Raw genomic sequence first — 14,691 nt, forward strand, 5'->3', positions numbered from 1 at the left:
CTACTTTCTTGCTAGAGATGCCAAAGAAAATAAAGGGAAATGTGAACTGCCCACTACAGTATCTCACTGGGACGGTCTTTACTGTTTGCTACATACCCAACCCTGTGGATTTCACCAAATCCTGTTCTCATCTTTACAGTCTCGGGCAAAAAGATCTGTACAGCTCAGCGTCAAATGCTTTGCAGCCCCTCTCTTGGCATGGGTTGTCAGTATTCCTAGTACACCAGACGAAGTAGATGATGATACGCAATGTGTGAAAGGGAAAAGGAAATCACTAAACATTCATGCGGATCCTGTAATCCACAAGAAAAAGAAGATAAAAGCAAAGGTGGCCAAAGATGCAGCAGAATCTCTAATCTCCTTGCCAATATCGGAGAGCCAACAGACTAAAATCACACATCTTCCGCGGCGGTCTCTGTCTACCACCCCTCTCTCGCCACCACTGTCGACTTCCGAATTTCACAACAAATCGGCGGCTTCTCCCTCAGAGATTCCTCTACCTTCTTCCCCTGTCTTCACCCATACGCATCTGACTCCACCGGCAACTACCATCTCAGATCTTGTCTCAGCTCCTACTTGAGCTCCTACTCGACCAGTAGTGCCTCCTCATAGTGACCCACTGGTGCCACTTGGGACATCATCACCCCCGGCCGACTGTACTTCTCTGGTACATCTTTCGGAGAAAGTATTACGAGACTCCAAGAATACTATCGCTACCATAGAGCTTGGAGCGGAACAGTTAGCCGCTACGTACCAGCGCCACTCTGCCATATATGCAGCTATGGCAAGATCTCTGAAGGTGGCCGAAAGTGCCATCTCGGATCGGGATGCTACGATATTCGCGCTACAGCAAGCTTTGAAGATAAAGTCGGACATCATTGAAGACCTTCAGGCACAGGTACAAATGTTTAGGGAAATGCTTCTACATGGAGACCTTCAGGCTCAATCTCAGTCTCAGTCTCAGGCTCAGGCTCAGGCTCAGGCCCAGGCCCATGCTCCGGCTCAGGCTCAGGCTCAGGGAGGGTTTGGATGGATTGGATCCGGACCACCATTGCAGACAGCAGGTCCTTCTCAGCACTTCACGGGACTACACACACAGCCTCAACCTCCAGTTTAGTACTACAGTCCACAATACCCTCACGGATTTCAGTCCTCATCGTCCCATATGCATAGCGCTCCTTGCTGCGACGGTGTTGCTGGGGCTCACCGCCATGGCTGTGTCACTCGCCGTCCTCAGTTCACTTCCGGACAGGTGTTACCCTCTGTCGTGCAGCAGCTGGCGGCTCCTTTCACAGGGTGCCAGGTTATGGATAGAGCCCAGCAGCCTCTACCAGCTCAGCAATCCCTACAATGAAGTTCCATCATTGATTTGATGGCTCCGCCTCCGGAGACCTATCCTTCGAGTGCAACTATAGCAACTACTCTTTCTTTGGGATGATGAGTGACAGTCTTTTCACCATGTCAGTACAGTAGTCAATTATTATTACAATTCAGTCTTTTTAGCAGTTTCAGCGGTTCTCTCACCGGGACGGTGAGTGGTATCGTGGCGGGCAACCTGTAGCAGGGCTACAGTGTCACTTTCACTTTCACAGGACATACAGTTGGTACAGTTGGTCGGGTTTGGTTCACACTGGACGGACTCTCTCGGCTGGACAACGACACGTGGCAGGATACGGACGGTGGCCTAGTGGACATCGTGGCCAGGTCTCCACCACTCAGTTTCGGGATAGACTTAGATAGCTGACATTTATGAGCCGTTGGTTGCTCTCTACGGTTGTGCATATGAGTAGTCGTTTGGGTCATTTTGGGTTTATCTTTATGTAGTCGCTTAGAGTGAGTCTGTACACAGAGCACGTCTTCACCATCCCCGCACATCTGAGCCTCGACACCCCCATTGTACCTGAGAGTCCTGGGCTGGAGCTGAGTGTGCTGCCACGTCCGAGTCTGTATTAGTTCTTTGAGATAGTCGAGTCAATTGATGTGGTCTACTGTTGCTGTTGCTCTGTTGTGTCTGTGAGAGTTGTTGTCTATTGTTTCCTGTTTTCAGCTTGTTTTGAGTGAGATTGTCACGCACATTGCAATGAGGAGCACCCACTGTAGAGAGCTCGACACTATGTGCGCTACAATTGTCCACCTTTTTACAGATCACCGCGGCATTGCTACCACCATGAAAGGGGTAGAGAGATACTTCTTTTGGCCGAGACTCAAAAAGGATGTGGAAGAGTTTTTGCGCAGTATGCTAGAAGGTCAAGTTTGACAGGCATAAGGTACAGGGATTGTTACAGCCTTTACCATACCCACCACCCCTGGGAAATAGGATTTCATTTTTGATCTGAGAACACAGAATGATCACGATGATTTTCGGATTACATGGCATGTCTGAGACGATTGTCTCCGATAGAGACCCCAGATTTATGAGTTTGTTTTGGAAGGCAATTTGGGAGAACATTGGCACGCGGTTGCAGTTCTCGCCATCGTTCCACTTGCAGACTGACGGGCAATCTGAGATTGCGAATTCAGTGGTTTTAGATTTATTGAAGTCTTGTATCTCGGATCAGAAGACTCCATGGGAAAAAAACTTAACTTTGGTGGAATTTGCCTACAATAACTTGACACACTCTTCGACGGGGAAGACGCCATTTGAGATTGTTGAAAGTGCTGCGAAGTTTCCATCTTTCTTGAGCACGAAAGATTAGATATTTGAAGCGGATGAATATTCGCGAGATTTGGATACGGCTTTTGCCAAGGTTCGCGAGACTTTGCAGAAGTCTCAAGAACGACAGAAAAAGGCAGCGGATTGCCATCGTCATGACTTGAAATTGAAGGAGGATAATTGGGTGCTCTTACGTTTTGAGAAGGCACGCCTAAGAAAGAAAAAGGGAAAGGAGAGGCTTTTTCCAAAGCTTAGTATGTGATACTACGGACCTTTCAAGATCACTGAAAAGATAAATGATGTCTCCTTTCGATTGAAAACTGCCAGATACTTGGAGGATTCACAATGCATTCCATGTGAGTCTCTTGAAACCTTTTAAAGGTGATGTGCCTGATGATGGGGAGCCTGATGAGCAACCTGAAGTGGAAGAAAACGAGGAGATCCTTGTTCATGAACAGATTTTGGCACATAAGGATACGAAGACTAAAGGTAAAGTCCGAAGGCAGTTCTTTGTTAAGTGGATGGAGGAGGAGGACCTAGGAGATACTCCTCGGATTGTGAAACTTTACCTCGATGTTTTGGTTTAGCATAGTCTACTCCAAACGGAACCCGAAAATTCAGCTTGGCCGAAGATCTGGTGCAGTGGGATGCACAAGAGGGGAGTTACTCCGCTCCTTTGTCAACATATGCCTTGATTTTGATACTAAAGTCACTGATGTCTCTTTGAGCTTCAGGGATACTGAGAGCTGACAGGATTCTGCTGGATGACTTTATGAAATGGAATTCCTGATAGTGATACTGATTTGTTCTTGACTTCTTTGGAGTGCAGCAACTGATAGACGAAATGACTGCAGCATTTTGGTATGATTGATCTCGAATAGACATGGTTGCAGTAGGGGTTAGTCAACGGACATCGATGAGGTCCCGATTGGACCTAGATGTGATTGCTAGCTACATTGCCGATAAATCATGGTCTAAGATCTGAATGAATGTTGAATGTCGTGTGATGTCTGGCGATGTCCTGTGATGTCCTGTGATGTCGTGAGATGTGCCTGTCAATTTTGTACATGTGCTAGATGTGTGTTCCTAGTACGTAGGTACTAACAGTCAGTGTCTGCTAAGACGGTTTATGGTTTTGTCGGTTTTGCAGGCGTAATCGCGGTCGATTACAATGCTTTCAAGAGGGGGGTATGTCACAAAGTGATGACGTGGCTACGGACATCAGAAACCCTAATTTATACCAGAAACCCTAATCGCGGAGGTGAAAAAAAAAATTTTAAACAAAAAAGAAAAAAAAAGAGCGACGCTAATCCTAGCTTTTTGCTACGCAAGGATTGTGGATGAGAGAAAGAGAGTTGAATTGCTTTATTTTAACTCTCATTGAGAGAGAGAGAATTTGCTTTTGCTTCAAGCTATTGGGGCTCTGCTTTGTGGCATCCCTTGTAACCTGTAAATTAGTGGTGAGGGCCTCACTTCTCAGAGCATCTGGACGCAGAGTCTGAGAGTGAAACCCTAACCGCTCTTTGTACTTTGACATTGATTTAATAGATAAAGAAATACCGAAAGGGGCGCCAGTCCTTGGGGCCAATATCTATAGGCGCGGAACTCCGCCGGGCCAGTGCAAATCTATTGTGATCTGTGAATTGGTTTGAAGTGGTTATTTGGTGCTGTCGCGATTGATTCTTGATTTGGGAGTTGGCCTTCTCTCATTCGGACCGCAGAGTGGGAGAAGTGAATCTATCTCGGATAGATCGCTTCTACACCAGTGACCACTTCTGTGACTTGGGTGGGGCAATTTGCATTCTGGCTGGGACTTCCTTTTCGGACCATGCACCAATGATCCTCACAGTGACAGATAGGCAGAGAAGGGGGAGCACAATGCTACGCATCCCTGAGAGGGTCTTGCTGGACTCTGTGCTCAGAGAGCGAGTGGTGGCTCTTTGGATAGAGAGCTTAGACATGCAGGATTCTCTTGCTCACAGAGTGGCCTCTGGACTTGCTCAGCTTAGTGGGCTATTTCTTCAGGAGTCCATGGCCCGCCTGGCTGCAACTAGAGAGGAGAAGTAGCGTCTACGACGAGGCGTTGCCTCCTTTCAGAGGATGTAGGAGCAGCATCGAGACAGTCCTTGGTTGGAGGAGCAGTTGTAGTAGGCTCGCCAGGAGCTTGCCAGCACAGAGGAGAGGCGCCATGAGTTTGCTTTCCATCTACAGGCATCTTAGTGGGCCCAAGTGGGTGACAGAGTGACATGCGCTTTCTTTGAGGCAGTGAGACCTTGGCATACGCATGCCAAGGTCAGCCAGTTGAGGAGGCCCGACGGGTCAGTTGCTTCAGAGCCAGAGGACATGCGTGCAGTTGCTACTGACTTTTACCGTGGTCTATTGTCTGCAGAGACTCAGTCAGAGCGTCAGGATACATGCAAAGAGCAGGTGTGGACACAGATGCCTTGTCTAGTGACTGAGGAGATGCGTGAGGCTTGAGATGCCTCTTCAGCTAGAGGAGCTACACGTAGCTCTTAGAGTACTTCCCTGTGGTAGCTGTCCAGGAGAGAATGGTTTGACCCCCAGCTTTTTCTTGGAGTACTGGGACTTACTTGGTGCAGATCTCTGCAGCGCTTTTCAGTACATCCTGCACGCAGGAGAGATGCCTGACAGCATGAGTGAGGGCTTGATTTACCTCATTCTTAAGGAGGGTGGCTCCTTGGATGAGATTCGACAGTGGCGGCTCATCATCATCCTCAACTCATCCTACAAAATTCTTGCCAAGGCTCTGAGTTTGAGGATTCAGCCACTTCTAGAGAGCATTATACATGGGACACAGACAGGTTTTGTCAAGGAGCGTAGGATCCTTGACAACATCTTTACTTTTTGGGAGGCTTCTGCTCTTGTGCGGCTCCGTGGTGAGGATCTGGTGATACTAGAGTTGACTGGGACTTTTTGGAGGGCACTCTACGCAGGATGGGTTTCTCAAATGCTTGGATCAGAGGTGTGCCAGCTCTGTACAGACGGGCACACAGTCAGGTACGTTTGTCAGGAGGTAGAGGTGATCGTTTCACGCTCACACGTTCGGTCAGACATGGCTGCCCTCTTGTCTCCTTCCTCTTCCTGTTCTATGCTGAGGTGATGAGCAGGTTTTTGGTTTCATAGCAGGTTGGTTTACGTGGCTTACCACTCCCTATTCGGGTAGATGAGCTACTAGATGCTGAGTTTGCAGACGACTAAGCCTTGTACTTGGATGGCTAGGAGGCCAACCTTCATAGGTGTGAGCAGGTTCTTGAGACCTTTTGTTGTGCATTTGGCGCACTGATGAACTGGAGAAAGAGAGTGTCTTTCTCGGTTGGTAGTGCTCCAAGGCCTGATTGGATGCCAGGTGAGGGTTTCAGATGGATTCCCCCAAGGACTGCAATTTGATACTTGGGCTATCAGGTTGGCTTGGACTTGTCTCCCGAGTAGCAGATTGCTCCCCTCCTCCTATCCATTAGGAGGAAGTTGTTACATTGGAGCTCCGCACGACTTTCTCTAGCAGGCAGAGTTGTAGTGGCCAACCAGGTGTTGTTGGCTACTATGTGGTACATCACTTCTTGTTGGATCTTTCGAGTTCTTGCATTAGCCGGGTAGAGAGGCTGATCAAGAACTTCCTTTGGTCAGGGTGCGACACTCAGATAGCCCGCGCCAAAGTGGCCTGGCAGGTCATCACTTTACCCTGTTCTTATGGGGGATTGGGGATCATAGACCCAGCACAGCAGAGCAGAGCCCTTCTTGGGAAGTTGGTTGTCAAAGGACTGCTTCCAAGGGAGGAGCCCTGGAAGGAGTTTTTGCTTCAGCGGCTGAGAGCTAGAGTGCCTCAGGCTAGAGGCCCTTGGAGACCTTCCACTAGATGGATTTTCACAGAGATGCGCAAAGTTGGCTTGACCAAGAGACTAGAGGACCGTTTTGTTCTGAGCCTTCTTTGATCCTGGGAGCAACTGCGGAGAGGCTGGAGCAACACCAGCCTCCTTGCATGGAGGAGCACCTGAGACAGCCCCTTGTTTGGAACCCCATGGTCAGCACTTAGAGAGGCCACTTGGTTGGTAGTAGGCCTCATGTTTCGTGGGGTCCCATGGCAGAGGGTCCAGCAGACACTTTAGGTGACTGGCTACAGTTCTTAGGTTTGTCAGAGGAGCTTCAGAGCATCCAACTACAGGGCATGAGAGGGGTGCAGAGCATGTGTCAGGACATCTCAGAGGCAGTACTAGCTGAGTGGCTCACACCTCTTGAGTCAGCAACGCCAAGGTGGATAGGGGCGTTCACGCGAGTGGAGGTTCTCATCTCAATTCGGGCTTGCTCAAAGATTGTACCCTCCCTGTTTTTCGAGCTACAGGGTGAGGGACGCTTACACCGAATTTCAGTAGAGGCCCCATAGGTGGCAGAGTGCTGTTTTCAAAGGATCCGAGTGGTGGGCATCTGCGGGAGGACTTGTGTCATAGATCCTGACCCAGCAACTCTTGAGATTGGCCACTGGAGGCTGTGGGCTTGGGAGAGCTGTCCATTGGCACGAGTGCAGTGGGATTCTGGAGAGTTTCTCCTCAGCCGACCATCCAGGTGTCCCTTTCTTTCAGGACACTATTCGAGTGGGACATCACATACTGGCAGCACGGAGAGAGGCTCGTCCTGCTGCAACTACTCATTGGTAGGAGGAGGTTCTCACAGTTGAGTTCTTGTCAGCTTTTTGGGAGAGGTTGTGGGATTGCAGACAGCCAGTTGCACACCGAGCCACAGCAGTTGGGAGCTGGCTTGTACATAGTGGTCTCTCGGCAGCATGTGCAGCTTGCGGCCATCTTGTGGAGAGTGTTGGGTTAAAGGCCCAAATGGCCCCCTTTAATGTACATTTTAAAGCTTACTAACCTTTGGCCAAGTTCACATTGAACTTGGCCACTAACTTATTAAATTGGTTCTTATACAAATAATAAAGGGATAGTGAGTTTTACACAACTCACTCACTTATCCCCTTAAGAAAAAACGAGCTCTCTCTCTCTCTCTCTCTCTGCTCCATCGTTCTACTAGCGCCTTGCTCCTTGCTGGCCTTCGCCACCTCTCGCTGCACACACCCCGCACACTCTCGCGTGCTCTTTCACTTGCACACACCGCCGCGCGCTCATCAACTGGTATCAAAGCCCGATTAGGGTTTGTCCCAAAACCTGCAAACGCTGAATTTCAGCCAAGAAGGTCAACTTTCACTCGAGATTTTGCAATTTCGTCGCCAAAGGACTCATCCCCGGACACTAGAGAGCTCCCGGCAACCCAAATTGACCCAAAACAGGCTGAAATTAGGTCAAAAACAACAAATTACAGGTTATGACAGCAAAATACAGGTTTTGCAAATGATGTATTAAGGTGTGGGAATACTTTTGCTAAGTCCTTGCTACCTGATAACACTTACACAGGTTTTTGGAAGTTTTTTTATGGTGCGATTACATTGGGGAAAGTGCAAATTGATGCAATCTACGCACGTTTGACAAATTTTGGCTATGTATGACCATTTGTGGCTCAATTTCATGCAATTTTGATGCTACAAATTGGGGCTTTTGTGCTTACATGCTTCTAAAGGCTGTGTATTAGCTTTATGTATCTCATGTGAGGCTAAAAACAACTAAATTTGTTGTTTTCGAGCACAAATTTGCTCGTTGAAATTTGTTGCGCATAAATTTCAGAAATTGAATTTTGTGCCTAATCGACCTATTTTGCCCCAACTTGCTCCTGTGACCATTTGGAGCTGTAGTGCACATTTCTGGGAGGCTATACTCCGATTTTTGTGTATTTTGCCCAAAAATTCAGCGTATTATCCCTCTTATTTCGTGCAACTATGGCTTCATCTTCTTCGAATGTGAAGAACCTCTTCGAGATTAGGAGGTTCGATGGAACAGGTTTTGATCTTTGGAAAGACAGGATTCAAGAAATCCTATTTTTTAAGGATTGCGAAGGGGCACTTGAACAGGTAAAGCCACAGAATATGACGGATGAAGCATGGGTTAGCATGAACAGGAAGGCCGTTACATACATTAAAATGGCCATGACCGATGAGACCGTCATTGAAGTTAAAGGAAATGTATGAAAATACAACGCCTGTCAACCAGGTGCACTTGATGCGAAAACTTGTTGGCATGCAACTAGATGAGTCCAAGAGCGCGGCACAACACTTGTCATTGTTTACAGGTACTTTGTCGCAGTTACAGGATTCTGACTTGCCCACTTTTGATGATAAGCTGAAAGCTATCTTCTTCCTTATGACCCTACCTAAGTCATGGGAAACTTTGGTGGTTTCGTTGTCCAATAAGCCCAATTTGACCTTTGATGGTGTTAGGGGTTCTATCTTGAATGAAGAAATCAGAAGGAAAGCAAGTGGAGAGGGAGGCAGCTCTGCCAACATGGTTAGAGGCAGAACAGAAAAGAAGAATGCTTATGCACAAAGGAGTAAGAGTAAGAGTAAAGAAAGGGGAAATGTAAGCAAAGGCAAGGGTGATGTGACTTGCTATCAATGTGGCAGGAAAGGTCACAAGAAACCCGATTGCAGGTACTATAAAGCTGAGTTAGAAAGGAAAAAGAATGGCGGAGACAAAAAGAAAGAGAAGAAAGAAGTGAAGGCAGATGCACAGGATAGCTCAAAGGACAAAGAGAAGGCCAATGTGGCTTCTAGTGTCGTGATTGAGGAGCTGTTAGATGTAGAGGACATCTTGTGTGCCACTTTGTCTGATGATGATGCTTATGACTTTGATGCCTCTCTAAATGTTCATTCACAGGACATGCAGATCACCAAGAGTAATCTTATTGATGCTTTCTTGACTGTCAATGATGCATTGTCCCAGACTTGGATTGTTGATTCCGGTGCTTCATTTCATGGGACTCCTATCAAGGAGTGTTTCTCTACTTTTGATGTAGGCAGGCGTGGCCATGTATATCGTGGAAACAATCATGCATGTTGAAAAGGTGTTGGACAGATTTAACATGGCTGAAGCAAAGCCTCTTGGTATGCCGTTACAGCCATATGTTAAAATCTCCAAGGATGATTGTCCCAAGTCAAAGGAAGAAGCCAATGACATGCAAAGTGTGCCTTATGCTTCAGCTTGTGGTTCACTCATGTATGCTATGGTTGCTACTAGGCCTGACATAGCCCATGTAGTAGGAGTTGTGAGCCGGTTTATGGCTAATCGAGGCAGGTTGCATTGGGATGCAGTGAAGTCCATTATGAGGTACTTGAAAGGGACTAATGGAGTTGAAGGGATTTTGTGACTCTGACATGGCTGGTGACGTGGATACACGGAAATCCACAAGTGGCTATGTATTTACTCTTGTGGGAGGTGCTGTTTCATGGTGTTCTAGATTGCAAAGATTGTTGCATTGCCTACGACAGAGGCTGAATATATTTGAGCCAACTGAGGCTTCCAAAGAAGCTATTTGGTTAGCACGCCTATGCAGTGAGTTTGGTTTGCCTGCCAAGGCAGCTATGCTTGGTTGTGATAGCCAGAGTGCCATATGTCTGGCAAAGAACGCCATGTTTCATGCACGCACAAAGCATATTGATGTGCGTATCACTTCATACGTGAAGTGCTTGAGGATGGCCTTGTTACATTGGTTAAGGTCCATACATCACAAAAACCAGCCGATGCTCTCACTAAGTGCCTACCCAAAGCACAACATCATCTATGCATAGAGATGGTGGGAGTCACGTAGCTTAAAGGCGCCATTTATGCCTTTAAGTGGGAGGTTGTTGGGTTAAAGGCCCAAATGGCCCCCTTTAAGGTACATTTTAAAGGTTACTAACCTTTGACCAAGTTCACATTGAACTTGGCCACTAACTTATTAAATTGGTCCTTATAAAAATAATAAAGGGATGGTGAGTTTTACACAACTCACTCACTTATCCCCTTAAGAAAAAACGAGCGCTCTCTCTCTCTCTCTGCTCCATCGTTCTGCTAGCGCCTTGCTGCTTGCTGGCCTTCGCCACCTCTCCCTGCACACACCCCGCACACTCTCGCATGCTCTTTCACTTGCACACACCGCCGCACGCTCATCAGAGAGTCAGGAACATTGTCTTTGGGACTGTCCTTTGGCACAGCAGGTTTGGCTTCGTGTTCTTTGGCTGATGCCAGCTCTTTCCAAGTTTCCACAGCTCGGCAGTACACTTGGGGGGCAGCGGCTTGGTCCACTCTCATGGGCCCGGCACTTCAATTTGAGCTATCCTCCACCAGTAGGATGATAGTGATGCAAGGGGGTTGACCTACACTACTCCAGCATGCTACAGAGCTTAGTCCACAAGATTGGTGCAGTGAGAGAGAGGAGTGTTGGGAGCTCATCTGCGGCATGACACTCTGGTTCATTTGGCGGGCCCGCTGCTTCCTCATCTACGAGGCTCGCCATGTACCACCAGCAGACAGTTCGGGATCTTTGGCTAGAGCTGATCCATACTCTCAGATGACAGTTTGAGAGACTCCAGGGCAGCTCTGACCGCATGAGGGAGCGTAGAGAGGCTTTTCTTTGACTTTGGCGCTAGGGGCCTTTCTTCACCATGGTCCAGGGTGTGCTCAGATGGCAATACCGTCCACCTGTGTGGCTTTGCCCTCCTCCCATTTCTTGATTTAGCCTCATTGTACATGCATTAGTCTCCTCTTAGTTAGTCTGTTGTCACTTTATGACATGTGGGCTTATTGGCTTGCCATGCTCGGAAAATCTTTTGGAAACAGCTCATTTGCTGACTGATGTCCATGTTAGGTGCTTGTTTCATCCTTTAATGGGTAATGGCATTTTTTATTGATGAGTTTTGCTATGCTCTTTTCTGCAGGGACTATGGGATTGATTTTGAGGATGACACGCACCTATTAAAAGCTTTCAAATGTTACTGCAAGAGCTCCTTGTGCCGAGATAAAATGGGCCTCCTTAAACAAGACAAAGGAAGGAAAGTAAAGCTCATAAAGTCCAATCAGTGAAAACAGACCCACAAAGATATTACGTTCTCCAAAGTATTGAAAAATTCCAGACAGCGAGCCTCTCTCCAGAAATCAAATGATGGTCGTGTTTAGCTGCTTCTGTACACTATGTTGTATCATATCACCAGCCTTTTGAGCATTATTTTCGACTGTCACCTTTGTTGAAACCCTAGGAAAAATTCTGAAGGGTCCTTGCGACAAAATGTATCCATTTTTGGGTCCAAGTGCGCCCCTCAATTGCGAAGTACATTTGAACTGGTGCCACCCTTACTGATTTGCTAACCGGCAATTGAGATGCCATTGCAAGTAACTACCCACAAATGACACTTCCTACATTGTTTGCGAAATTCTCAAACTAATTTGGCTAGGTGAGGAATGAAAAGTGGTATTCCTCTTCAGAAAGCTTGCTCTGTTGAAATCATGTGAATAGAAGTCTTCTTCGAACAAAGATGTAGATTCAGGTTGATGTTTATTGGGCGTGTAGATTTGTTAACTTTTGACAGTGAGCTAAAATCTGGCTTCTTTGCCCCTTGCGATGGAAGGGGTCTCATCTTTTTATCACTACTCCACTGCCATCTTGATCTCTTTGTCTTGCCTTCCCGCCTGCGGTCCCCCTTCTTTGTTGTAACTTTGGCTGGTATCTTCAACTGATTCTTGGTTGTTCGTACTTCGCTTCACACTTGGATGGCTCGTCAAGATGAAGACATGTTAGTTTTAAGTATTCTCATAATTTTGGATGTCTAAACTGTGTGCCAACCAACACAAGTTCTAATGTTTAACAAGTCCTACAAATGTACTAGGTATTAGCCTGTACTACAGCAGAGCATGATATTGGCATTATTACTAGTTATGAGTAATTTCTTATCCCTTTGCAAGTGCTGCTCATGCTGTGTCACTTGTCCACTTCCTCCAGATTGTTTGAAGTTCCATATAAGATATCACCAAAGGAAAGTAAATGAGAATATTTAGTATGCTCGTTGCCTCATGCAAAACACCTCTTGATATTATGATTCTTATTAGGGAATGTTGAACGCGTCATCTATGGCGATGTGAAAAGCATTCATGGTGATTATTCTCAATGGGAATGTACTCATTGTATTGATGTGTGTGTGTGTGTGTGTGTGTGTGGGTGTGTGTGTGGGAGCATATGTTAGTACCTAGTTCTACACCCTCTATTGGGCACTGGCAACGTTAGTGGGGATGTCGCAGTATTAACTCAGTACTATGCATGATGGAGCTCATGGTTAGTTTTGCCTTGTGTGGGTGACTGCCATATACCTTGCCCGTCCCCTTAAAAGGCGAGTTTGGGCTTATCTTGGATTCATCCAGGTATGTTCTGCAGATTTTGCACTTGTGAAGCGTCACAGCCAATTGATAGTGTTAATTCGTTATATGTTATGTGGTGCGTACGCCCTGTATGCCCTATCAACTACCTTGTTTTTGTGCTAATTTCTCCCATATAATGCTTTTTTAGTGCTAGGCTTCATTTGCACTCTTTGAATTCTATTAGGCCTCGGTTGAGAGTTTTCAAGGTTTAAAAACATGGGGAGTTGAGAAGAGAGAAAAAGAAAGAGACTTTATATGATGATAAGCATAGATGAACTTCCAAATATAGAGCCTTTCTCGTTGGACGAAAAAAACTTGGTAATGGAAATTGAGTACAATAAGCAAGAGATGTCCCTTGATGCCAATCGTTGAACTAACTTTCATTTATCCTTTGGACAAAAATAACCTTAATTGTAATGCGGGGGTATCAAATTAAAAAGAAACAAGTAGGTTATAGAATATTGAATGGAATCTCTTATCACCAATCCCGTTCCTTTACCCCTATGCAAGGAACCCCTATGCGACACAAGGATGCATGCCTCTTGGTTTCCTGGCATATTACCAAATCAAAATGGCATTTGACATTAGTGATAAGGGTCAATTTGTAACAAATTAAGGTGTCTTTATTGGATATGCAATGAGCTTTGGTTTGAAGAATTCACCTCCTACATTTTAGAAGTAAGTTTAGGAAGTATTCACCTTCTCAAGTAGAATGAGGTTGAGATTTTTGGATACTTCCATTGTATTTTTGAAAGAAATATGACCACTTGTGGCACGTTTTGAGAAATGTAAGGAATTTGGGTTGTCACTAAATCATCAAAAGCATACGTTTGAAGGTTGTGGATGAATACCATTTGTCATATAGTTCAGAGGAGGGAATGACATTCAAGCCTAGAGAAATTGAAGCAAGTATCAAGGCAGTGGAATCCAAAAAATTGGAGCAACTCAGAAAACTTGTAGGGTGGGTACAGTAGTACATAAGAAAGTTTTTATAGGCATTTCTTTACTTCTTAGGAACATGACTCACAAAAGATCAATGTTGACTTAGCATGAATAGATTTTCGTATGGGGCCAAATCAACAAGACACTTTAAGCTACCAAATAGATGCTAGAATTGGAATTCTCATATCATCTTATTGCAATATACTATTTTACTTTTTTGTGGCTTCCACATTTTTATTGATGTAAGAGAGATCGACATGTTCATCATGATTCAAGCATAGTAATAAAAACATGTTCAAAGGAAGTATACAATTCTAGTGAGAGAATTTTTGGGGATGGTCTATGTTGTTCAAAATTTAGTAATTATTCGTTGATGTCACGTGGATTGAAATGGTGTATATGAGCGATATATAGTGGTGGTAGAGCCATTGTAACCACACATGAGAGCATGGCCATTGACATGGTTGAGGCTTAGCGTGAAGGTGGAGGCGGCTATATAGGTAGGCCATGACTATAAAGCCTTAACCTTGGCATTTCATTCTCATTCTTTGCATTGTATTAGGCATTCTATGATTGATGATTTAAAATTGATATAGCTTATCAAATAATTGAGTAAAGCATCCCTATCTTATCCATGTCTCCTTGTGGGTAGCCTCTTGATAATCGACATCACAGTGGCTACTAAGAGAGCTTGCGAGGGTGCAGGCAAGAGAATCACCGCTCACATATCCTAGTTGGTAGTCTGGACTTTATGATTGAAAATGAAAAATTCCAATTTGTAACACCTTGAAAAATTGGGCAATTTATTTATAA

General features: G+C 45.7%; 1 protein-coding gene across 7 annotated transcripts in view; it reads left to right on the plus strand.

The window, feature by feature from the left end:
- Nucleotides 1–12,270, plus strand: part of LOC147452827 (uncharacterized) — a 179,254-nt gene extending 166,984 nt beyond the window's left edge. For all 7 annotated transcript variants that reach the window (XM_086518426.1, XM_086518422.1, XM_086518424.1 and 4 more), the window contains one exon: nt 11,466–12,270. In XM_086518426.1, coding sequence (XP_086374552.1) covers nt 11,466–11,610 — 145 coding nt within the window. In that variant the 3' untranslated portion in view covers nt 11,611–12,270. The remainder of the gene's footprint in view (nt 1–11,465) is intronic.
- Nucleotides 12,271–14,691: the final 2,421 nt, after the last annotated feature.

The sequence above is a fragment of the Adiantum capillus-veneris genome, chromosome 8, assembly GCF_014529385.1.
Source record: "Adiantum capillus-veneris isolate H3 chromosome 8, ASM1452938v2, whole genome shotgun sequence".
Taxonomy (NCBI): domain Eukaryota; kingdom Viridiplantae; phylum Streptophyta; class Polypodiopsida; order Polypodiales; family Pteridaceae; genus Adiantum; species Adiantum capillus-veneris.